Source organism: Mollisia scopiformis (assembly GCF_001500285.1).
Source record: "Mollisia scopiformis unplaced genomic scaffold LY89scaffold_45, whole genome shotgun sequence".
Lineage (NCBI taxonomy): Eukaryota > Fungi > Ascomycota > Leotiomycetes > Helotiales > Mollisiaceae > Mollisia > Mollisia scopiformis.
In genome coordinates this window covers 48962-65949 of record NW_017263625.1, presented here as the reverse complement: position 1 = coordinate 65949, position 16988 = coordinate 48962, and the positions used below count along the sequence as shown (strand labels likewise).

Sequence of the window (16988 nt, the reverse complement as noted above, 5' to 3'; positions counted from 1 at the left end):
TCTGCAATATTCATGTATTTACTACTTAATGCTCAAAAGTACAAGGCCCATAATGCATTATTTGCTTCACCGCGGCAAGGGTACAAAAATCAAGAACCTCGTTTTTCTGGTCGAAGATGATCAACGATCTTCGCGTATTCCTTTTAGTCTTCTCATTCACGATGGTCGTAAGTTTACTCGTGCTCCGATTCCAATTTTTGTACAGCTTCCAGCCGCGAGCTCATTGTGCCAACACATTCGTAGCGTGGGAAATTTCGGATTGGAATCTTTTGGATGTAGCATTCATCAATCTCTTCGAGAGTACGCTTATTCGTCTCTGGCACAACAAAAAAGGTAAAGACGCAAATCAGGAGGTTGCTGGCGAACCAAATGTATGCGTATTGTGCACCCCAATTCAACGCCGTTGGATTGATGAAATATGGGATTGTAAATGTGATGGACCATCCGCAGAGGTAAGTTACCGACGAGGCGAATCCCAGAGTGTGACCACGGAGCCGTTGCGCTGGAACTTCGCCTGCGACCTGCCACGAGTACGGCGATGTTGTGGATGAAGCAGTAAACAAGTAAAGGCAAGACATGGGGATGATCACCCTTCCACTGACCCCGTCAATGCCGCGAATAGAGTATGAAAGTGCCATACCGAGCATGCACAACCCTTGTACTAAACCACCAGTCATTAATATCAACCTCTTGCCCACTTGGCCGGTGAAAAGGGGGGTGACTAGAACACCGGCAAGACCAACGCAGGAAAGGATGACGACGTCCCGGAAAGGTTGCGTGTCTCCAGACAACATGAAGAAGTAGACGCCATACTGAACAACGAAAGGAACACCATTAGCAGCAGAAAAGAGACCCAGGCCAATGAGGTCAGAGTGCGCTTGATGGAAGCTGTACGGAACAGTTCACGATAGCCGATGGTGTTGATGATCTCCTCATCAATCTCGATGGCATGTTTGATCTCCGCCATTTCCTCCCTAATCTGGAGATCAGTGTAGGCGGCATCACGTAGGAAGCGAAGCGCCTGTGTTGCTTCGTCGTACTTCCCATGGGCAGCAAGATGTCGTGGCGTCTCGGGCAGGAAGAGGAGTGCGATGGCAAGCAGTACTGGGAGGATGTAAAGGACGGCTAAGGGTATGCGATAGGATGATCGATCAAGCCTCTTCGAAGTTTCGTTGTTGATTACCGTGCCGAGCAACGCGCCAAAGCTGATCCAGAATTGATAAAATGTATAGGCTAGGGAACGTAGGTTGGACGGGATGGTCTCTTGCACGTACAGCTGTGCACAAACGAGGAGGAGGCCATTAGAGAAGCCCAGCAGAATGCGACCTGCGTACAGAGCTCCGGGCTTGATGACGGCAATCTGAATCGTGACACTGAGTATCATCAAGAAAATGGCCACCCAGAGGCCACCTTTGCGTCCTATCTTGTTGCTCATCCAGCCTGATACAAAGGTGGAAACGAACATGCCGGCCGACACGAGGCTGGTGATGAGCTGTTGCACCGTCGTAGAGATTCCATAGCCTCCTGGCAGGTGAGGGTCTTGATAGCCAAAGTCATGCAAGAAGCCGGACATGGCTTGGAAACCGCTCACCATGCCTTGATCCAGGCCAAATTCGAACATAGCCATGTTGATGAGGAAACATATCGCGATGCCCTTCTTATTGTCCTTCCATGAATCTCGTGTGATCTTGAGAGCCGAGGCTGGAGGCGTGTTGGATACATTGGAGGTGCCCGTGGGAGCGTGGTCGTCGAGACAGGTCGCGGAGTGCCTGTTTTCGAGGCCCGCCATTGTAAGATTATCTCTGGAGGAAACGATGGAGTGGTGAAGCAGTGCAACTTTCAGTCCTTCGACCCCATCTTATTCGCACCCTGTTCACATCTTGTTCGCGCTCACATCCACACATCCTACCCACATGGTAGTCTTCCGAGCGAGAGAACCCACAATCTAATGAGGGACGCAACCTTCATCGCGCCCCACTTGTCTAATGTACCTATGTATATGAAGTTAATTATCTCGCTTACTTTATAGTTCCGGCTATACAAACAAGGGAGAGTAGAAACGTGACTGAGTAACCTGAGTAGAGGGTGAGACAAAGGTGGGTAGCTCCTGAGTAGAGCGGCAACGGTACCTAACCACGTTGGAAGCGAAATGGAAACAATATCGTCTGAGAGAGACTATCAAAGTAATGCAATACAATATTAATACTGGTGCCACAGTCATTACTCAAAAATGCTCGGCTGTGTCGTCCTCTCCATCTATGAAAATCCTAGCCGATTTTGGTATTTTGGGACTCGAGAACACTAAAATGTCTTATACTAACTCGAGTATTACGCACTACTACATAGTTTGTTTTCAATTAAACTTAAATTCTAACTTATCAAAAAACTATTTCACGTTCTTATTAAAAAATATTAGGTATAAACTTAATTTATTATGCGCAATACTTTACATTTTGTGAATTGGGCACTATCGCAAAATCGGCCACGAATTTCAGGTCGTCCAGGCTTTGGCGCTATGACGTAATCTTGCAGCAGCACACGACCTCTTTAGATTCGCGACTGTTAGATCGTTGAACATCAACAACCTCAAATCCTCAACCTACCATGCCGTGAAAGGATGGCCGACATCAACATATACATCGTGACCTTCAATTGCGGAAGGTCTTACATAGACACAGAAGCCTTCGCCTCGCAATTATTCTCCAACCTCACTTCCTCGGAGCTGCCAGACCTCGTCGTCCTCTCCCTTCAGGAAATCGCTCCAATACCCCACAGCTTGATCGGCGGATCGTTTCTCGTCCCATACTTCATCAGATTCAACCATGCAGTCCAGAAGGGCGCTCGAAAGTGGTCAGATGCAACCGACGACCTCCCCTTATACGATCCGATAGCAGCACGGAACTTGGGCATGACCGGCATTATGGTTTTTGCTAAGAAACAGACATGGACAGAAGATATAGAATATGCAGGAGTCGGTGTAGGTCTGGCAGAAATGGGGAATAAAGGTGCCGCTGCAATACGACTCAAATACCGCAGAGTTAGCACATCTGTAGAGCTCACCTTCGTCGCTGCACACCTGGCAGCGATGGAATGGGAAGTGAAGCGTCGAAACGAAGACTGGAAGAATATAGTCCGCGGTTTGGTATTCTCCTCCACCACTAAGAGGAGATCAGCGACCTCCCTCGCTGCAGAAAATCGACCCCTCCTCTCAATCTCACCCCGCGATGCCTCAATCTACAAACCAACCTCCTACCTCTTCGTAGCAGGCGATCTCAACTACCGCACTTCATCGATGTCCCCCTCACGCAGTGACCACAAAGAAACATTCCCACAACCACATGAAGACGATTCGTCCCCACGCCATTACTCCTCACTCTTCGAGCACGACCAACTAACCCAAGAACGAAGCGCAAATAGAACACTTCATGGCCTAGATGAGGCAGCCGTCACCTTTCCTCCAACATACAAATACACATCCAAAGGACCATTCCTCACTCCTGACGACCAACTAAAAGAGTGGAACTGGGCAAAACACCGGTGGCCGAGTTGGTGTGATCGGATTCTCTTCCTCGATGCTCCCATCTGGCTCTGCAGCACAGTACCCACGGATGTAATAGTTCACAAATACAGCGTTCTTCCGTTACTTCCAACATCCGATCACCGACCTGTAACATTAGAAGTTACTGTGCCCTTCTGCGAGATACCCGCACCTGGGGAAGATGAAGATGCAGATGATCCGAGAATACATCCTCCTTTTGAGATCGATATCGATTGGAAGAGCAAGAGGGAGAGAGCTAGGAAGCTGGAATTGATTGCTGGGTTCGCGATGTATTTTACGACTACGCTGGAGGGTGGAGGCGTTATGTTAGCGATGGCTGTGGGTGCTATAGGAGCATACTTCGCTTTTAGAGCTATGCTGGAAATGTGAGCTACGGAAGGTTACGAGAGACGAATTATGAGTTTGAAGCGTGGAGTTGCGGAGCTATGGGCCGACCTGAGAATGTATGATGCTACACGAAATTAGATCCCTGGATTGTCCGCCCTGAGGACTAGAGTTTCTGATATGCCATGATTTGATTTCGTTTCACAAGTCATAAGTTTATAGTTCTTCCTTGTCATGGCTGCCGAATTCCCCTCACCCCATTCAGAGCAAGTTTGCCATAGCCCATTTCCTTATTTATCTTGCAACTTGATTGCAAAATTTGTGTCTCTTAACCTCACTTCGACTCTACTCGGGCAACTACAGTACTCCTCACTCATAGAACGCTCCTCAACAGAAAAAGTTTATTTTCTATAAATTAATTGTACTACATACTACTTCTCAAGGTCCGATCCCTTTCCTTCATAGCTCAAAGTCGGCAATGGCACTCCGAATAGCTACATCAATCTCTGCAACCGGCACTGCAGCCACCACAAGTGCCGCAGGATCCAACTTCGCTGCAATAGCCGCACTCAAAGTCTCATGATCCATCACCAGCAGATTCAAGCCGTCCAAGATCTGCTGCGGCAACCCGGATTCTACGAGTGGGTCTTTCTTCTGAATGATAGCAGCGACACCCGCGGTGATGTCAACGGCACTGGTCCATGATGTTAGGTTGCCATTTTAGTAGGAAACGGAAAGCTTACATCGGATCCGCGACATAATCTGCAATGGTAATAGAATCGTTCAAATTCTGCACGGCAACTCTGTCGCTCATAGCATCGTAATACCCCTTTCGATTTGTCGCGTTGACGTACGAAACTCCCGCGAGAATCGGGGCTGCTTCTTCAGTACCGTTCGTATACGCGTTCACGGCGGCAGTGAGGGTGTTCACGCTTTTGTCAAGAGCTACCAAGTCCGAATAAAGGAGTTCATAGCCGAGTGCGTGGGCATCTCGAGGGATGGAAGTCGCGAGGACTGCAGATGTAAATAGGAGGATGATTGACTTGATGGCAAGCATATTTTCGGTTTGGATGTACGGTGAATTTTTAACTGCAACTGGAATGACCTCGACTTTATATACATAATGAGTGCCTTTCTCCACTACCTCCACATCTCCTCATCATCTGGAAGTATGGCCTCGGCATTGGGATTTTGAGTAAAGTAGTGGGGTAGCTAGACTGCAGTAGTGGCTATAGCCTTCGCTAGACGCAGTAGCGTTGCCGCTATGGAAAGGGGGCATTAAGAAAAGCAATGCCGGCTGCGGCTACGGTTGAGTCTAAAGGGGTGCATTACTACGAATAGGTTTAAGTGACTGGACAACTCCAAGTTAGCTTTTCCTTCGTCGACTCTATTAAACTCTTTGAACTTGAGCCAAAATATCTCGCGTTGTTAAATCTGTCGTTTTCAAAATGCTAGTATCAGTCTTGCAACAAAATTCTTGCATGAAAACCTCCCACTCTAGAAATAGACGTACCGTCAACTTCGCTTCCTATTTGCGACTGCAAGCCTCCTGAAGCACATTTTTAACCCCGGGGTTGCTCTGTATATATCTCAAATTGGACCCTGAAACATTTTTTGCTATCTTGAACGCGCCGATGTCAATCGCCAATGGCTCGGCGCTGAAGAGCCATTCTACATTCTCCTCGCATGGTGGGGTCGTCAAGGAGCCCGAGTATCTGCAGAACTGTCAGAAATCTTTGGTGAGATTGGATGGATATGGATATGGACATACCGGTAAACTAGATTTCTCTTGAAATGTTGAACTATGGTGTCAAGGTACAAAATTGGAAAACTGAACCCAGCATTGGAACCTGGTGGTTGCGCGTCCCTTGCTCGAGAGAGAATTGTGTTGAGTTGAGCATTGGAAGTTCCTGCCGAAACTTCGATGGCGAAGCCTATGACTGCTAAAGTCGGAGTTGGAGCTTGCTTTTGTTAGCTCTTCAAATGATCTTATCTTCATGGAGCCGATTTGTATGAGGAAGGGTTTATTTACTTCTACTTTTATGCACAAGGTGTACTTCCATAGAGGAAGACTCGCCCCGAATTTGATGTTCGCTGGGGACGTGGAAATGGATTGATTCAAGGGTATAGATTGCACCTCCGAAGGTTAGAGTAGAGTCTTTGCTGTTGGTTTCTACGTCGAGTTTCACAGTGTGGTGTCTACAAATTCCGAAAGTCAGTATTGTTTGATCCTAAATATATTCAAGTGAAGAAAGAATCAGTATCTCTAGGGATAAGTGAGATTTCTCAGACTTTTGACTGGCAGAAGTTGATCGAGGCGTGCGAGTCTGCGATCTACATACGTGTTGTAAAATGGTACATCCACGAGAGGCGAGGCATATTGTAGATGATATTCGTTTGTATCTCCAAGAACAACTCCATCGACTCTATTATCAAGGTTAATTGGAGACTGGTGCCTTCCTGTGCGGCACGTCCCCCAAATTGTGTTGAGACTAGACCACAGCAAAGGGCCGTCATGAGCATTGTAGCCCCATTCAGATACTTGAGTGGCAGTACCGAGTACTGTGAGTACTGATTGCGAAAGATGCATAATTGTTGCGATCTAGAAACTCTCTCAGAAACTCGAATTTCTGTACATTGGAAATTAGAAATATGGAGAAGGGGGCTTGGCTGGAATGTTGTCTTTCAACACAACATTCCAGCCAACCCGAGCCAAGATTCTTCACTTACTATAACACACTTAAGAATAACTGATGAAGAACCGGCACTTCCGGTTTGGAGACCGTGAGGATCTCTCTCAAATTTCATGGGCAACCATAGTCAAACTCAAAGGCGAGCGTTTTGGAAGAGTTTCGGGTCTACTATATTAAATAGGTAATTTACCTTGCTTCCCTCTTGTTGGGTGCGCTCTACCTACATACTACAACAAAACTTTCATCAAAGTTATTTTTCCTTAACTACCAATTATTATCTTCTTGAGCTCTCCAATTTCCTAAGCATTAGATCCTGCATTCACTTCCAAAACCCTCCATCATTTCACCCCCTCCTCCCTTTTCCAAACCCAATGCTCTCCAAACCCCACCGCAACCTCATATCTCCATCCTCCCCTCTTCCCTACTCTCATAAGCACACCGCTCCTCGCAGAAGATTCCATCGTCTCGCGCGCATGAATTGCCATCCGCAGTACAAGATACCTTCGCATCAATACACTTGCACGCGCATCCGTAAACGCAGAATAGTTTATCGACGATTGGGGGACAAGTTACTGCCGTAGATCGTTCTGGTTTATTCGCCAAAGAGGTCGATGTGAGGACTGGGAGAATAATGAGGAGATGTGATGGTTTCATGTTGTGGGTGGGATGCTGGGTTTGCTGCGACGCGAGGTCAAAGGGAGGTGATATTAATTGGGTGTAAATTCTCAGTGGAATTGCTAAGAGTCTCTGAGGTTCATATGAGAAGGAGGATCCTAAGTACTTGTATCTATTGTTGTTGGATCACATCGGATGTTCTGTATATTGGGTGTTGGTTTTACTTTACCCGCACCCTGCATGTCCAAACAATGCTCCATCAATTTAGCCATGAGATCGCTGTACATCTTGGGCCAGATTCATTGATGCTTCTGACTCGGTATTGCTTGAGTCGCCAATATTGTCCAAGGCAAAAGGGGCAGTAGAGAAAGGCTCGAGCAGCAGAGTTCCGTTGACGATACCATGCCTGGAAACCAAAAGCTATAGCTCGACAAACAAGTTGCAGCAAAATGCAAGGGAATTCATTAATTCGTGAACTCATGACCAAAAGAACCATCTCCTCCTAGCTGTCACAGAAGCGCTACTACTCGCCATTTCCGTGTTCTGATTGCCTGCCTCTACCGCATCCTCACTTGCCTGATAGACCGGCGGGACCTCCCCCGGCTCTCCCACCCTCCTATACTTCGGCAGTGCATCCGCACCCTCCTCGGCCGACCTAGTAACACCAGTCTCGTCCAGATCCACACCGTCCTCCCGACTCCGATTTCTACTTAAACTTCCTCTCCTGCCCGCCGTCTTCCTCGAATAGAGCCTCAACAATAAAGCACAAAGAAATAAGCCCACGATAACAGACAAAATGATGATAATAGCTTTGACTGGTTTCGAGAGCTTGAATTCGTTGTTCGGAGTTTGGTAATGTATTGCGAGATCTTTGGGTGAGCCAGGTACGTAGGCGCCGCAGGAATAGAAAGATGAAGACCAGGAGGTTTCCGAGGCGAGTTTGTCGAAGGTCGTGCAGTTGAAGTCTGGGTCAGAGCTATTGAGGTGGAAACCGCCGATGATGTTGCGAAGACTGGGTAGTGTGACTCTGTTGATGTTTGTCAATATTGAAAAGTATAGTTGGGAAGGGAAGGAGGGAGGTTTACGTCTGAAAGTCTCCAGAGAGATCGATGCTCCCTTCACAGTACCAGAGTTGGTTTAAGTCGCCGATCATGTGCAGGACACTGTTATTGGAGACTGTGAGGTCGCCATGGACGGATGTTAGGAGTGGGAGACTGATATCGTCCAAGAGGCCATTATTCTCGACGATAAAGCTGCCACCAATATCCGTAAGGTTCGGGACTGAGAGTACATCAACAGCGTTGTTTGAAATATTAACACTCCCACTAGTTTCCGATAGTGAAGAAACATCTATGTGTCCCGCATTCTCAATCGTAATAGCACCCACGGATCTCAAGTCTGGAAGAAAGATTTGTGCGGAAGGCCCGTTATCGACAATAGCCAACGAATTGCTGCCCCATGAAAGGCCCGTCAGATTAACAGTATCGAGTTGCCGATTTCTTGTGATCCAGATCTTGGCTGGATTCGAGTAGTGCGTGAAGTTCAGGAATGCAAGACTGGACAGGCCAGTACTTGCTATCGAGATATCTCCATCAACATTCGTCCCTGGCAATCCGTATGTTGGAGCCGTCAAGTTCCCAAAAGAAACATCCGTGAGTTCCGGTAGTGTATCCCAATATATGCCTCCGTTGACGTTATCCAGCAGCGGGAACTCGAGACTCGCGAGGAGAGGGAGATTGAAGAGTGTGAAGTTATTCGAAATCTGCGATAGGACGGGAGCCGTAATCGTTTGCAAGTCATCACAGCCCGAAGCTGCAAGATTGCCTTCGATGATCTGGATGCCATTCAAGGCAATTGTCGTCAAGCCACTGCCCTGGATAGTAACGTTCCCCGAGACGGTGCTACAGCTATTCAGTGCATCTGCCGCGGCTTGGGAATCGATTATGAAGCCATTCGAAGATGTGGATGTGCAATTGTCTGCCACAATTCGTCGTCAGCCTGTGCCATTCCATCAAAAGTAAGAAATGCATACCGGCGACACTCACGCCCGCCAGCGCCGGAACGGCCAAGCGCTTCCACCGCAAAATCATCGCACATGTGATATATACAAATATGTACAGAAAGGAACAGTGGTGAAGAACTCTCTTGCGGGCCTTAAGAGGATTCTTCCATCTTGGCAGCCTCGTGTGAAACTGCACGGCGAGGAAGGAGCGTGGTCGTGGCAAGGCGCGATGACCCCCCCGGTTGCATTGCGGGTTTTGAAAAGGCAGCAGGGATCATTGCAGCCTCGTTGACATCAAATGCCACTGCTATTAGATTGAGGTAAGTAAGAACAGAATTGGTAATTGAGGCGGAGTGGACTTTTCATATTGAAAGCTGTATATCTCTTTGAACAATTAGCATATCTGTCTACATGTAATTGAGATTTTCTCAAATCCGATGTCTTTCTTTGCAACAATAAATTCCATTACCTGTAAAGAAATAAAGTTTTGGCAAATTCGGGGCTGCAGTGCGGCATTTAAGCATGAACCTTGACAGCGATCACCTAGAGATGACCCGGCCGCGCCTTCCGAACTCTGCTTAATCAGAAGCCCTGCCCTTTCATGAGTTCAACAAAATACAGAATAAAGTTTTGGATGCAAATGCTGAACGTAGGATGGCTATTGCACTCTCGCGTTCAAAAGCCAATGAGAGGCGGTCAAGGCGCTGGCACTTGCGATCCATGCACAGCCCCATGGATAGCCTCATGCATAGATACGGCGTGGTACTTGGTTCACAAGTACGCCTAGCTCAACAAACTTCACTTCGAAATTTCTCTTCATGTCTACAAACTAACTCCACGACAAGCCGTCCGTCTACATTCGCACTGGAAGATGAATCATTGCGACTCTGGCTTTCCCAGCACTGCTTGATCACCGCGAGACTCTATGTCTCACTCGACAACTAATCAAGTCATACCTCGCAAGGCTGTCCCGACCACTGCTTATACACCGTTGAATTATTCCGAGAATGTCGAACATCAGAGAAGTCATGAGACAAGCCCAACAGACATCCGGAAGGAACATCGTCCTAAGGGTGAGGTCAAAGAACCCTTTCTTCAGAGCCAAAGCCATTCTCTAAGGGATGGTGTCTCGCCAGAGAAACTCGTCAAATGGGGGATACATTGGAGTACGCCAGTTTTCATATTGATTTCAGTTCTAGCGGGTGTCGGGTTTGCTTTGGGTCATCACTTCTACTATGCATCGTTGGATGGCACGACTGCTGGGTCCTCGTCCCGTCAACAATGGTCGACAAGATTCGGCACAGCCTTCGCATTCTTGGTAGTTGCTGCTCTCAAGACCACAAGTGATCTCAGTTACAATCAGTACATTTGGACACTTGTTCGTCGAAAATCATTCCCTCTTGGATCTTTGGATAAGATGTTCTCCTTAACCTCAAATCCAATGGGGTTTCTCAGTTTCCATCTGACCAGACATGCAAAGATCGGGGTCTTCATAGCCCTGATTAGTTGGTAAGTAAAAACACTCCAACGATCATCACTTCTCGATTCTGATGGCCTACTAGGTTGACAGCTCTCGCGGGTGTAACACCACCTGGTACCCTATCTGTTGTCCCTAATCTTCTCAACGAGACACGACTCACGTCTTTGGCTTCGCCAAATTGGAATTCCGCCGCATTCTTCAATAATTTTACATTAGTTGAGCCATCCTTCAGAATCATGGCGATGGCAACCCAAGTAGCTGACAGCATGGCTATCACGCCTTTGACGCCACCCCAGCCCAACTCCTCATTTACGCTGAACTTCTACGGGCCGTCCTTGCAATGTTCGGCTGCAAACAGCACCCAGCAACCCGCTTTCGACTATTACACAAATGCCATCGGGGCAGGCGCGAACAGCAATGGACAATACCCTACCTTAACGAAGTCTACCTTCGAGAACGGAAATCTCACTCTCAACTTCACTGGCGAGCAAGCCGGCCCCTACATGGCTGTCCTATCCGCATTTGCGCCTTATGAGGGCAGCCAAGGGTGGTTTAGAGGTGACACTAGTAATACTTTGACTTACAGCCCCATTTCGTCAAGCCAGACTGATCAATACAACAATTGGGATGTTGATTTTCCGTTCAACGACGTAGACTTTGAACCCCAATACACTCACACGCAACAACTATGGCTCTTGACATCAACGGATCAATACGTGTGCATCTTGGGTAACGCATCATATACTGCAGAGCTCGAATTTACGAATGGCGTTCAAACCAAAGTGGCATATACCACCAATGACTTTGTTCCAATCTACATGAACGAGCCAGAAGGTATTGGAGCCACCACTCTTCCAGCAGACACGCTCTCTTACATGTCTCTCTTCATTGCACTTACGAGTCTGATCAGCGGAAATGTCACGCTCGGCACTACGCCGCCGTACAACACACTTCCTGGATCCACAAGTGTCAATATGCAAATCTGGGATTCTTCCAGTAGATCACTCATGACTGGGCTCAGCGCTTGCGATGACTTCACGAACAACTTTTTCATCAACAACCCAATTGCTATTGGTGGCAACGAAAGCACCGCCAGAGAAACACCAGTTTTCTGGAACTCCTCGCTCAACGATAGACACGATCTCCCCTTAGTGGGCGCACAGGACCTCTTCAATAAACCAGACTGGATGTGTCGGAATCGAAGCATCGCACTTGCCGTAGAGGACCTCGCAGGTAATATCACTATGAGCATGCTGAGTTCTTCTGACCTCACGTAAGTTCTTCTCTTTCCTTTCCGTCTTAACCTATCAGAGCTTACAATATCTCCAGATCTCAAAACTCCACAAACGTGCCTGTGTTATATGCTACTACTCGCAATGTATACCAATACAATTCTCGAAACCTCATCATTTCCTACAGCATAGCCATATTTTTCGCGCTCATCTCTCTCTGCGTTGGTTTTTATAGCGTCCTAGCGAATGGTGTTGTTCATTCCACCGCCTTCTCCGCTATGATGGCGACGACTCGTAACTCGGAGCTGGATATGCTATCGACGGGACACTCTTTGGGTGCTGTTCCACTCGCCACTGAGATGTCTGGAGTGAAATTACGATTTGGGGTGTTAGTGAAGAATGGAGTGGTAGAGGAAGATCGGGATGGTGCAAGGCATATAGGGTTTGGATTTGAAGAGGATGTCTTGCAATTGAGGAAAGGGGGAAAGTACTTTTGAGAGATTTACGGCGATATGAGAAGCGCTTTCCATGGAAGTAATAAGAAACCATATTAGGTTTTCTACGACGATGCCTCTCTTTTACCACCGTCAATTGTTGTTGCCCATGTCCCGATACGATGTTCCTCAATGCCGCCCCATGCAAGACCGTCAAATAAGGTTAAATTTAAGGTTGTGTAGGGGGCGGGCCGCGATCTTAGCAAGCGACCATAAGCATTAATGAAGGTCTAGACTTGGCCACCAGGAAACTCCAGATCCATCAATGGGAATTTGACAACTTTGAGATTGCTGCATTCGAGTATATGTCTCACTGAATCATATTTCTTAGCGTGGTAGGGATCCGTATTCCCATAAGACTACGGTAGGCGATCACGAATTTATGGGGCGTTGTCAACAGGAGATGTTCTCAGTCGCTGCTGGAAATTTCTTGGTTTGTAAGCACAAAGGTACAGTTAACCTGTAATTAAACATAAGGTTTGTGTGCTATTCTGTGAACAATGTTCCATGCCGCGGAACCAAAATTGGTCCCCTCACATCCTCTCTTTCTGATGACAACATGCTCCGAACCCTATGACTTTGAACATGACTACGAACAATTGGACAGCATTATGGGGGCTGTGCAAAGCACCCGCAGCGGTTAAGGAGGCCACGGCGCCTAAGTGCGCTCACGTTACACGACATCTGAGACATCTTTTTAGAGGCGTGATCTTTTTCGATCCAGACCAACATCCATCTTCATCACACCGTGCAAACTTCGTAATGATATAGCTGTATTCGGATCTCGAATCCTCGAGTACTCACCAAATCTCTCAGTTCCCCGCCTCAAGATATCGCTTGCAACTTCCTCTTACCCCGCTACTGTACTCAAATACCTCGACCTACCCCGCGCACAATGTGCATTCGATCCCTCGGCGTGATACTCTTCACCCTTCGCAAATCGAAAGAAGATGAAGAGGAACTCGATCGTTGGCCGCCGCGAGAAACGGTTTTACCTCTCAAACCTGTCGTGAGGGAACAAGTTTCGGTCATGCCTCCGTCGAGACAATTTGTTGGTGGAAGTGGGCCGGGGGAGGGCTTGGAGGTGGAGGGGATGGACAAAGGCAAGCTGGGGTTAGAGAGTGGCCATTGGGGTAAGAGCACCTGATAGGAGTTATGAGTTTAACAGTGAGAGCGAGAGCGAGATGAATTGAAAGAGAGTGGTGTGAGATGGGGAGGGTTTGAAGATGTACCACATTTCCATATATGTTCCAGGTCATAAGAGAAATACACGAAAATTAGCTTCAAAGCTCTCGGAGTTTCAAACTTGCTTATGTATTTCGCTTATTTTACCAAATCTGTTGCTTGCATGAAGCTCCCTATTGGGGCTAGCTTTAAAATTGCGCATCACCAACTACCTTCTCAGCTGCAATTGAAGCTACAGCTGGCATAATTGTTTTGTGATCTTTTCACCCTTACGACTCGAGCCCATATATCATAACGCACTTGTAATTAGTCTTGTTGAGCGCGCTTTGAGGATCTTACTCCTTTCTTCCTCTGAAGCCTTTCCAGGCAGCCGAGCTTTACCAGCCGGCTAGCCTCGTCAAGACGAGCTCTTATCATGGACGATTCCGATGATGTTTCGGGTTTATTTGGTATTGATGGAGCGTCTGTAATGTTAGAAGAGTATTTTCTCGCTGATGGAAAGACTGGCGTCCGTTTTGGTCTTCCTGCTGTCTTCGCTACTCGAGACGAACTCGTCGGATGGGAAGATCCTCCGCTGTGGACTACGATTCAACCTTTCCTCGACAGCCAAGGTCTTGAACTGGAATTCACGATTTTCAACAGCAGTCGCGAGCCAATGGCATATTGGCATTGTATCTATCTATTACTGCTTGGTAAAAATTATCGCGATGACTTCATAGAGTCGTTGACAGAAATCCAGTATCATTCATTAAGGATGATCTTGGACTGGATCGACGCATCTTATGCCAGTCCTGAAATTGTTTCTGAAATTCTAGCCTTCATGGCCGTGAGGGCACTAGCCTTTCTACCCGATGATGCTTTCTTTGAAAAACGCACCAATTTCATCACTGGACGTGGATATGACGAGAGTATGTATCGGCTCTTCAACATGGAGTTCACGCCCAGAAGAAGACCGCCAGACGCAAGCAGACATTTTCCTCCACAACTTTCCTATGTTCGAGGTTCTGCATATAATGCTGCGTACGTGCAACGCACCTCGACTTACCTTTACCGCAGCAGAGAGAAGGAGATTCTCAAGCAGTCGGAAGCTCCAGACTATATTCTTGGTCCCATCCTCGAGCCGACATTCCTGAAGATAGTTCGCAACATAAAAAATGCCAGGCTTCTCGTACAAACGCAGTGGAAAGAAATTGCCTTGAACAAGTGCAACATTTTGAGTGAGGCTTGCAGAATCCCATCACGATTCACACGCTAACCAAGAAAGGCGTCCCATTTACCGGATCAGGAGACGAAGAGCGTCTTGTTTGGGAGGAAAAAGAGCTTGAGGATCCCACAGTCGAGAAGCATTATAAGTCTCGAGTCTTTCTTCGCAGCTCGCAAAATCCTATTTCTCACACGTTGGATGAAGTCATTGCGCTTGCATCATCTCTTCTCTCTATCAGCAGAAGAAATTTTGAAATGGATCTCATACACCTCAAAAGGCCAGGGAAATCCGGCCCAATTGTGTCTTACTGTCCTTGGCTCTCTGTGGCGGAGAAGACAGGGAAGCCGCGGTATCTGTGGGATACATTAATTGATGCGACAGTGGAGTACCCTGGAGACGTGGAGTATGCCGCTATTAGTCACACTTGGGGTCGGATGGCACTATGGGACAAGGCACTTGTCGAGGTTCCGAACGTCAAATGGCCAATTGTCCAGAACTCTCGATTTCCCGTTGAACGACTTCCCGAAATTCTTAAGGATGCTTCCAAGTCACTCGGAGTCCGTTATATATGGTTCGACCTTGTTTGCATTCCTCAGAACTGTGCCAGAGGTGTTGTCGCCCCTCAGTGGAAAGATATTCATCTGGAACAAGTCAGTATCCAAGCAAAGATATTCTCTGGTGCAAAGCACGCAGCAGTCTGGTTCTCGGACGTGACCGGGTTTGAGGGCGTGAAGGCAGCAGTTGAGAGCGCAGTCATTACAGCAATAGGTCTGTCAAGTGAGGGAGTCAAGTACCTCGTGAATATTGATGTGGTCAAGCGCATTTTCCAAGAAGCCCACCGCAGAGACTGCGAGCTTGCTGGTCAGACAACACAGGAAACTTCGAGGTCTGATATCAACAAGTGGTTCAGTTCTTTGTGGACTTTGCAGGAAGCATGTCTCAGGCCAGATATGATTATATGCGACAAAAACTGGGAATATCTCTCACTAAATGGGAAGCAGCCGCTAAAGCTTGATGGCCTAATATCCCTCATTGACTTGGCCCCATTCAACATGCTTCATCGCCAAGCAAACTTCTTCTATGGTGATCCGGTTGAGAACCCCGATCAAGAACTTCTCGAATATGGATACGAGGAGTCTAAGAGTCTAGCTCAACTCAAAACGACTTTGAAGTACAGTGGGCTCAGCCAACTCGTTGAGTTGACTCGGATGAGAATACTATATCAAGCAGACCAACGAGAATGCTCCCGCGATCGAGCCTTGGCTTTCATGTCTGCTATCGGTGTAACAAATTGGTTGGAAGTCTCCAAGTCCGATAGCTCTATTGTCAAAATCAGCGACTATCCATACACCTTTGTATTAGAACTTCGCACAAAGCTTGGTGCTTCATTCTTCGGTATGGACTGGCGTATGGAGTATCTTGCCTATCTTCCAAGTGGGATCTCCAGAGGCCCCGGGAGTATGTTACCGTATGGATACTATGAAGCTTCTGCTCCTCCAACGCTGACTGAGAACGAAACTCGTCGTGGACATTCATCAGTTGAAACTTGGCAAGTGCTCCAGAACGGAGCTGTTCGGATGAAGGAGGCTATTATTATTTCATCACCAGAGATCAGAGCATCGGCGGAAAAGGATATCATGATCAAGTTTCCTTCACGCAGGGCATGGAATGTGCTTCCTGCAAGCGAAATCCGGGCCATAAATCGCAACCCCGATCACATCGCCAGGAGATATACACAAGCAGTACAAGAGCTTACCGGTGTTCAAAAGCAGGTGACGCCAGATGATGACATCCCCCCTCTCAGAAGGCTCTTTCTAGAATACGCGAAACAATTCACCCTGAAAATACCAGATGGCAGTTTCGGGCTGCATGCATTTTTGCAAGGTCTGGAGGGGTCGTATTACGCGGTTCTCCTCTACGATGAGAAAGAGACCATCCAGACTCATGTTGCTGTAGAGTACAGGCAACGTCTCGAAGGGATCATTTTGCAACGCCTTGATGAAGTTGGGCTTCGGAGGGCTGGCATCTTTCGCAAGGTGGGAATGTTTCGTACACAGTTTGAGCGAGTTGCTAAGCACGAGACATTTGTAACAAGTCTCTTGGATTTCATTGTCGTTTGACTTTTCTTTTTCTCGGCATGAAGAGGGCCATAGTAACTGGATATCCATGATAGAAAGCTCTGTGAAGAGGTTGTCTTGTG

At 47.4% G+C, this 16988-nt stretch overlaps 9 protein-coding genes across 9 annotated transcripts; 4 read left to right on the top strand and 5 right to left on the bottom strand.

The window, feature by feature from the left end:
- Nucleotides 1–173: 173 nt before the first annotated feature.
- LY89DRAFT_712638 (general substrate transporter) lies at nucleotides 174–2245 on the bottom strand (the record flags this gene model as incomplete). Its single annotated transcript, XM_018217994.1, has 3 exons — nucleotides 1721–2245; nucleotides 854–1687; nucleotides 174–812 (listed from the first exon to the last, which is right to left on the bottom strand). Exons 1-3 carry the CDS (start codon nucleotides 1787–1789, stop codon nucleotides 174–176), a joined length of 1542 nt encoding a protein of 513 aa, XP_018060672.1. The 5' UTR covers nucleotides 1790–2245.
- On the bottom strand, nucleotides 1913–2268 carry LY89DRAFT_412846 (uncharacterized protein). Its single transcript, XM_018207345.1, has one exon. It carries the CDS (start codon nucleotides 2219–2221, stop codon nucleotides 2036–2038), a length of 186 nt encoding a protein of 61 aa, XP_018060671.1. The 5' UTR covers nucleotides 2222–2268; the 3' UTR covers nucleotides 1913–2035.
- A 315-nt stretch (nucleotides 2269–2583) lies between these two features.
- On the top strand, nucleotides 2584–4057 carry LY89DRAFT_712637 (inositol 5-phosphatase-like protein). The gene has a single exon (XM_018217993.1). The coding sequence runs from the start codon at nucleotides 2618–2620 to the stop codon at nucleotides 3926–3928; it is 1311 nt and encodes a 436-aa protein (XP_018060670.1). The 5' UTR covers nucleotides 2584–2617; the 3' UTR covers nucleotides 3929–4057.
- A 285-nt stretch (nucleotides 4058–4342) lies between these two features.
- LY89DRAFT_769573 (uncharacterized protein) lies at nucleotides 4343–4940 on the bottom strand (the record flags this gene model as incomplete). Its single annotated transcript, XM_018221823.1, has 2 exons — nucleotides 4343–4577; nucleotides 4627–4940. 2 exons carry the CDS (start codon nucleotides 4938–4940, stop codon nucleotides 4343–4345), a joined length of 549 nt encoding a protein of 182 aa, XP_018060669.1.
- A 471-nt stretch (nucleotides 4941–5411) lies between these two features.
- Nucleotides 5412–6473, bottom strand: LY89DRAFT_603461 (carbonic anhydrase; the record flags this gene model as incomplete). Its single annotated transcript, XM_018210305.1, has 4 exons — nucleotides 5412–5598; nucleotides 5655–5844; nucleotides 5916–6082; nucleotides 6226–6473. The coding sequence occupies 4 exons, from the start codon at nucleotides 6471–6473 to the stop codon at nucleotides 5412–5414; spliced, it is 792 nt and encodes a 263-aa protein (XP_018060668.1).
- A 1139-nt stretch (nucleotides 6474–7612) lies between these two features.
- LY89DRAFT_412796 (uncharacterized protein) lies at nucleotides 7613–9742 on the bottom strand. Its single transcript, XM_018207344.1, has 4 exons — nucleotides 9663–9742; nucleotides 9224–9577; nucleotides 8277–9168; nucleotides 7613–8218 (listed from the first exon to the last, which is right to left on the bottom strand). Exons 2-4 carry the CDS (start codon nucleotides 9279–9281, stop codon nucleotides 7669–7671), a joined length of 1500 nt encoding a protein of 499 aa, XP_018060667.1. The 5' UTR covers nucleotides 9282–9577; nucleotides 9663–9742; the 3' UTR covers nucleotides 7613–7668.
- A 21-nt stretch (nucleotides 9743–9763) lies between these two features.
- LY89DRAFT_633084 (uncharacterized protein) lies at nucleotides 9764–12641 on the top strand. The gene is made up of 3 exons (XM_018211328.1): nucleotides 9764–10702; nucleotides 10756–11946; nucleotides 12003–12641. The coding sequence occupies exons 1-3, from the start codon at nucleotides 10119–10121 to the stop codon at nucleotides 12400–12402; spliced, it is 2175 nt and encodes a 724-aa protein (XP_018060666.1). The 5' UTR covers nucleotides 9764–10118; the 3' UTR covers nucleotides 12403–12641.
- A 343-nt stretch (nucleotides 12642–12984) lies between these two features.
- LY89DRAFT_678862 (uncharacterized protein) lies at nucleotides 12985–13546 on the top strand (the record flags this gene model as incomplete). The annotated part of the gene is made up of 2 exons (XM_018213774.1): nucleotides 12985–13061; nucleotides 13171–13546. 2 exons carry the CDS (start codon nucleotides 12985–12987, stop codon nucleotides 13544–13546), a joined length of 453 nt encoding a protein of 150 aa, XP_018060665.1.
- Nucleotides 13547–13843: 297 nt separating this feature from the next.
- On the top strand, nucleotides 13844–16908 carry LY89DRAFT_726625 (uncharacterized protein; the record flags this gene model as incomplete). The annotated part of the gene is made up of 3 exons (XM_018219067.1): nucleotides 13844–14604; nucleotides 14641–14722; nucleotides 14815–16908. The coding sequence occupies exons 1-3, from the start codon at nucleotides 14000–14002 to the stop codon at nucleotides 16906–16908; spliced, it is 2781 nt and encodes a 926-aa protein (XP_018060664.1). The 5' UTR covers nucleotides 13844–13999.
- Nucleotides 16909–16988: the final 80 nt, after the last annotated feature.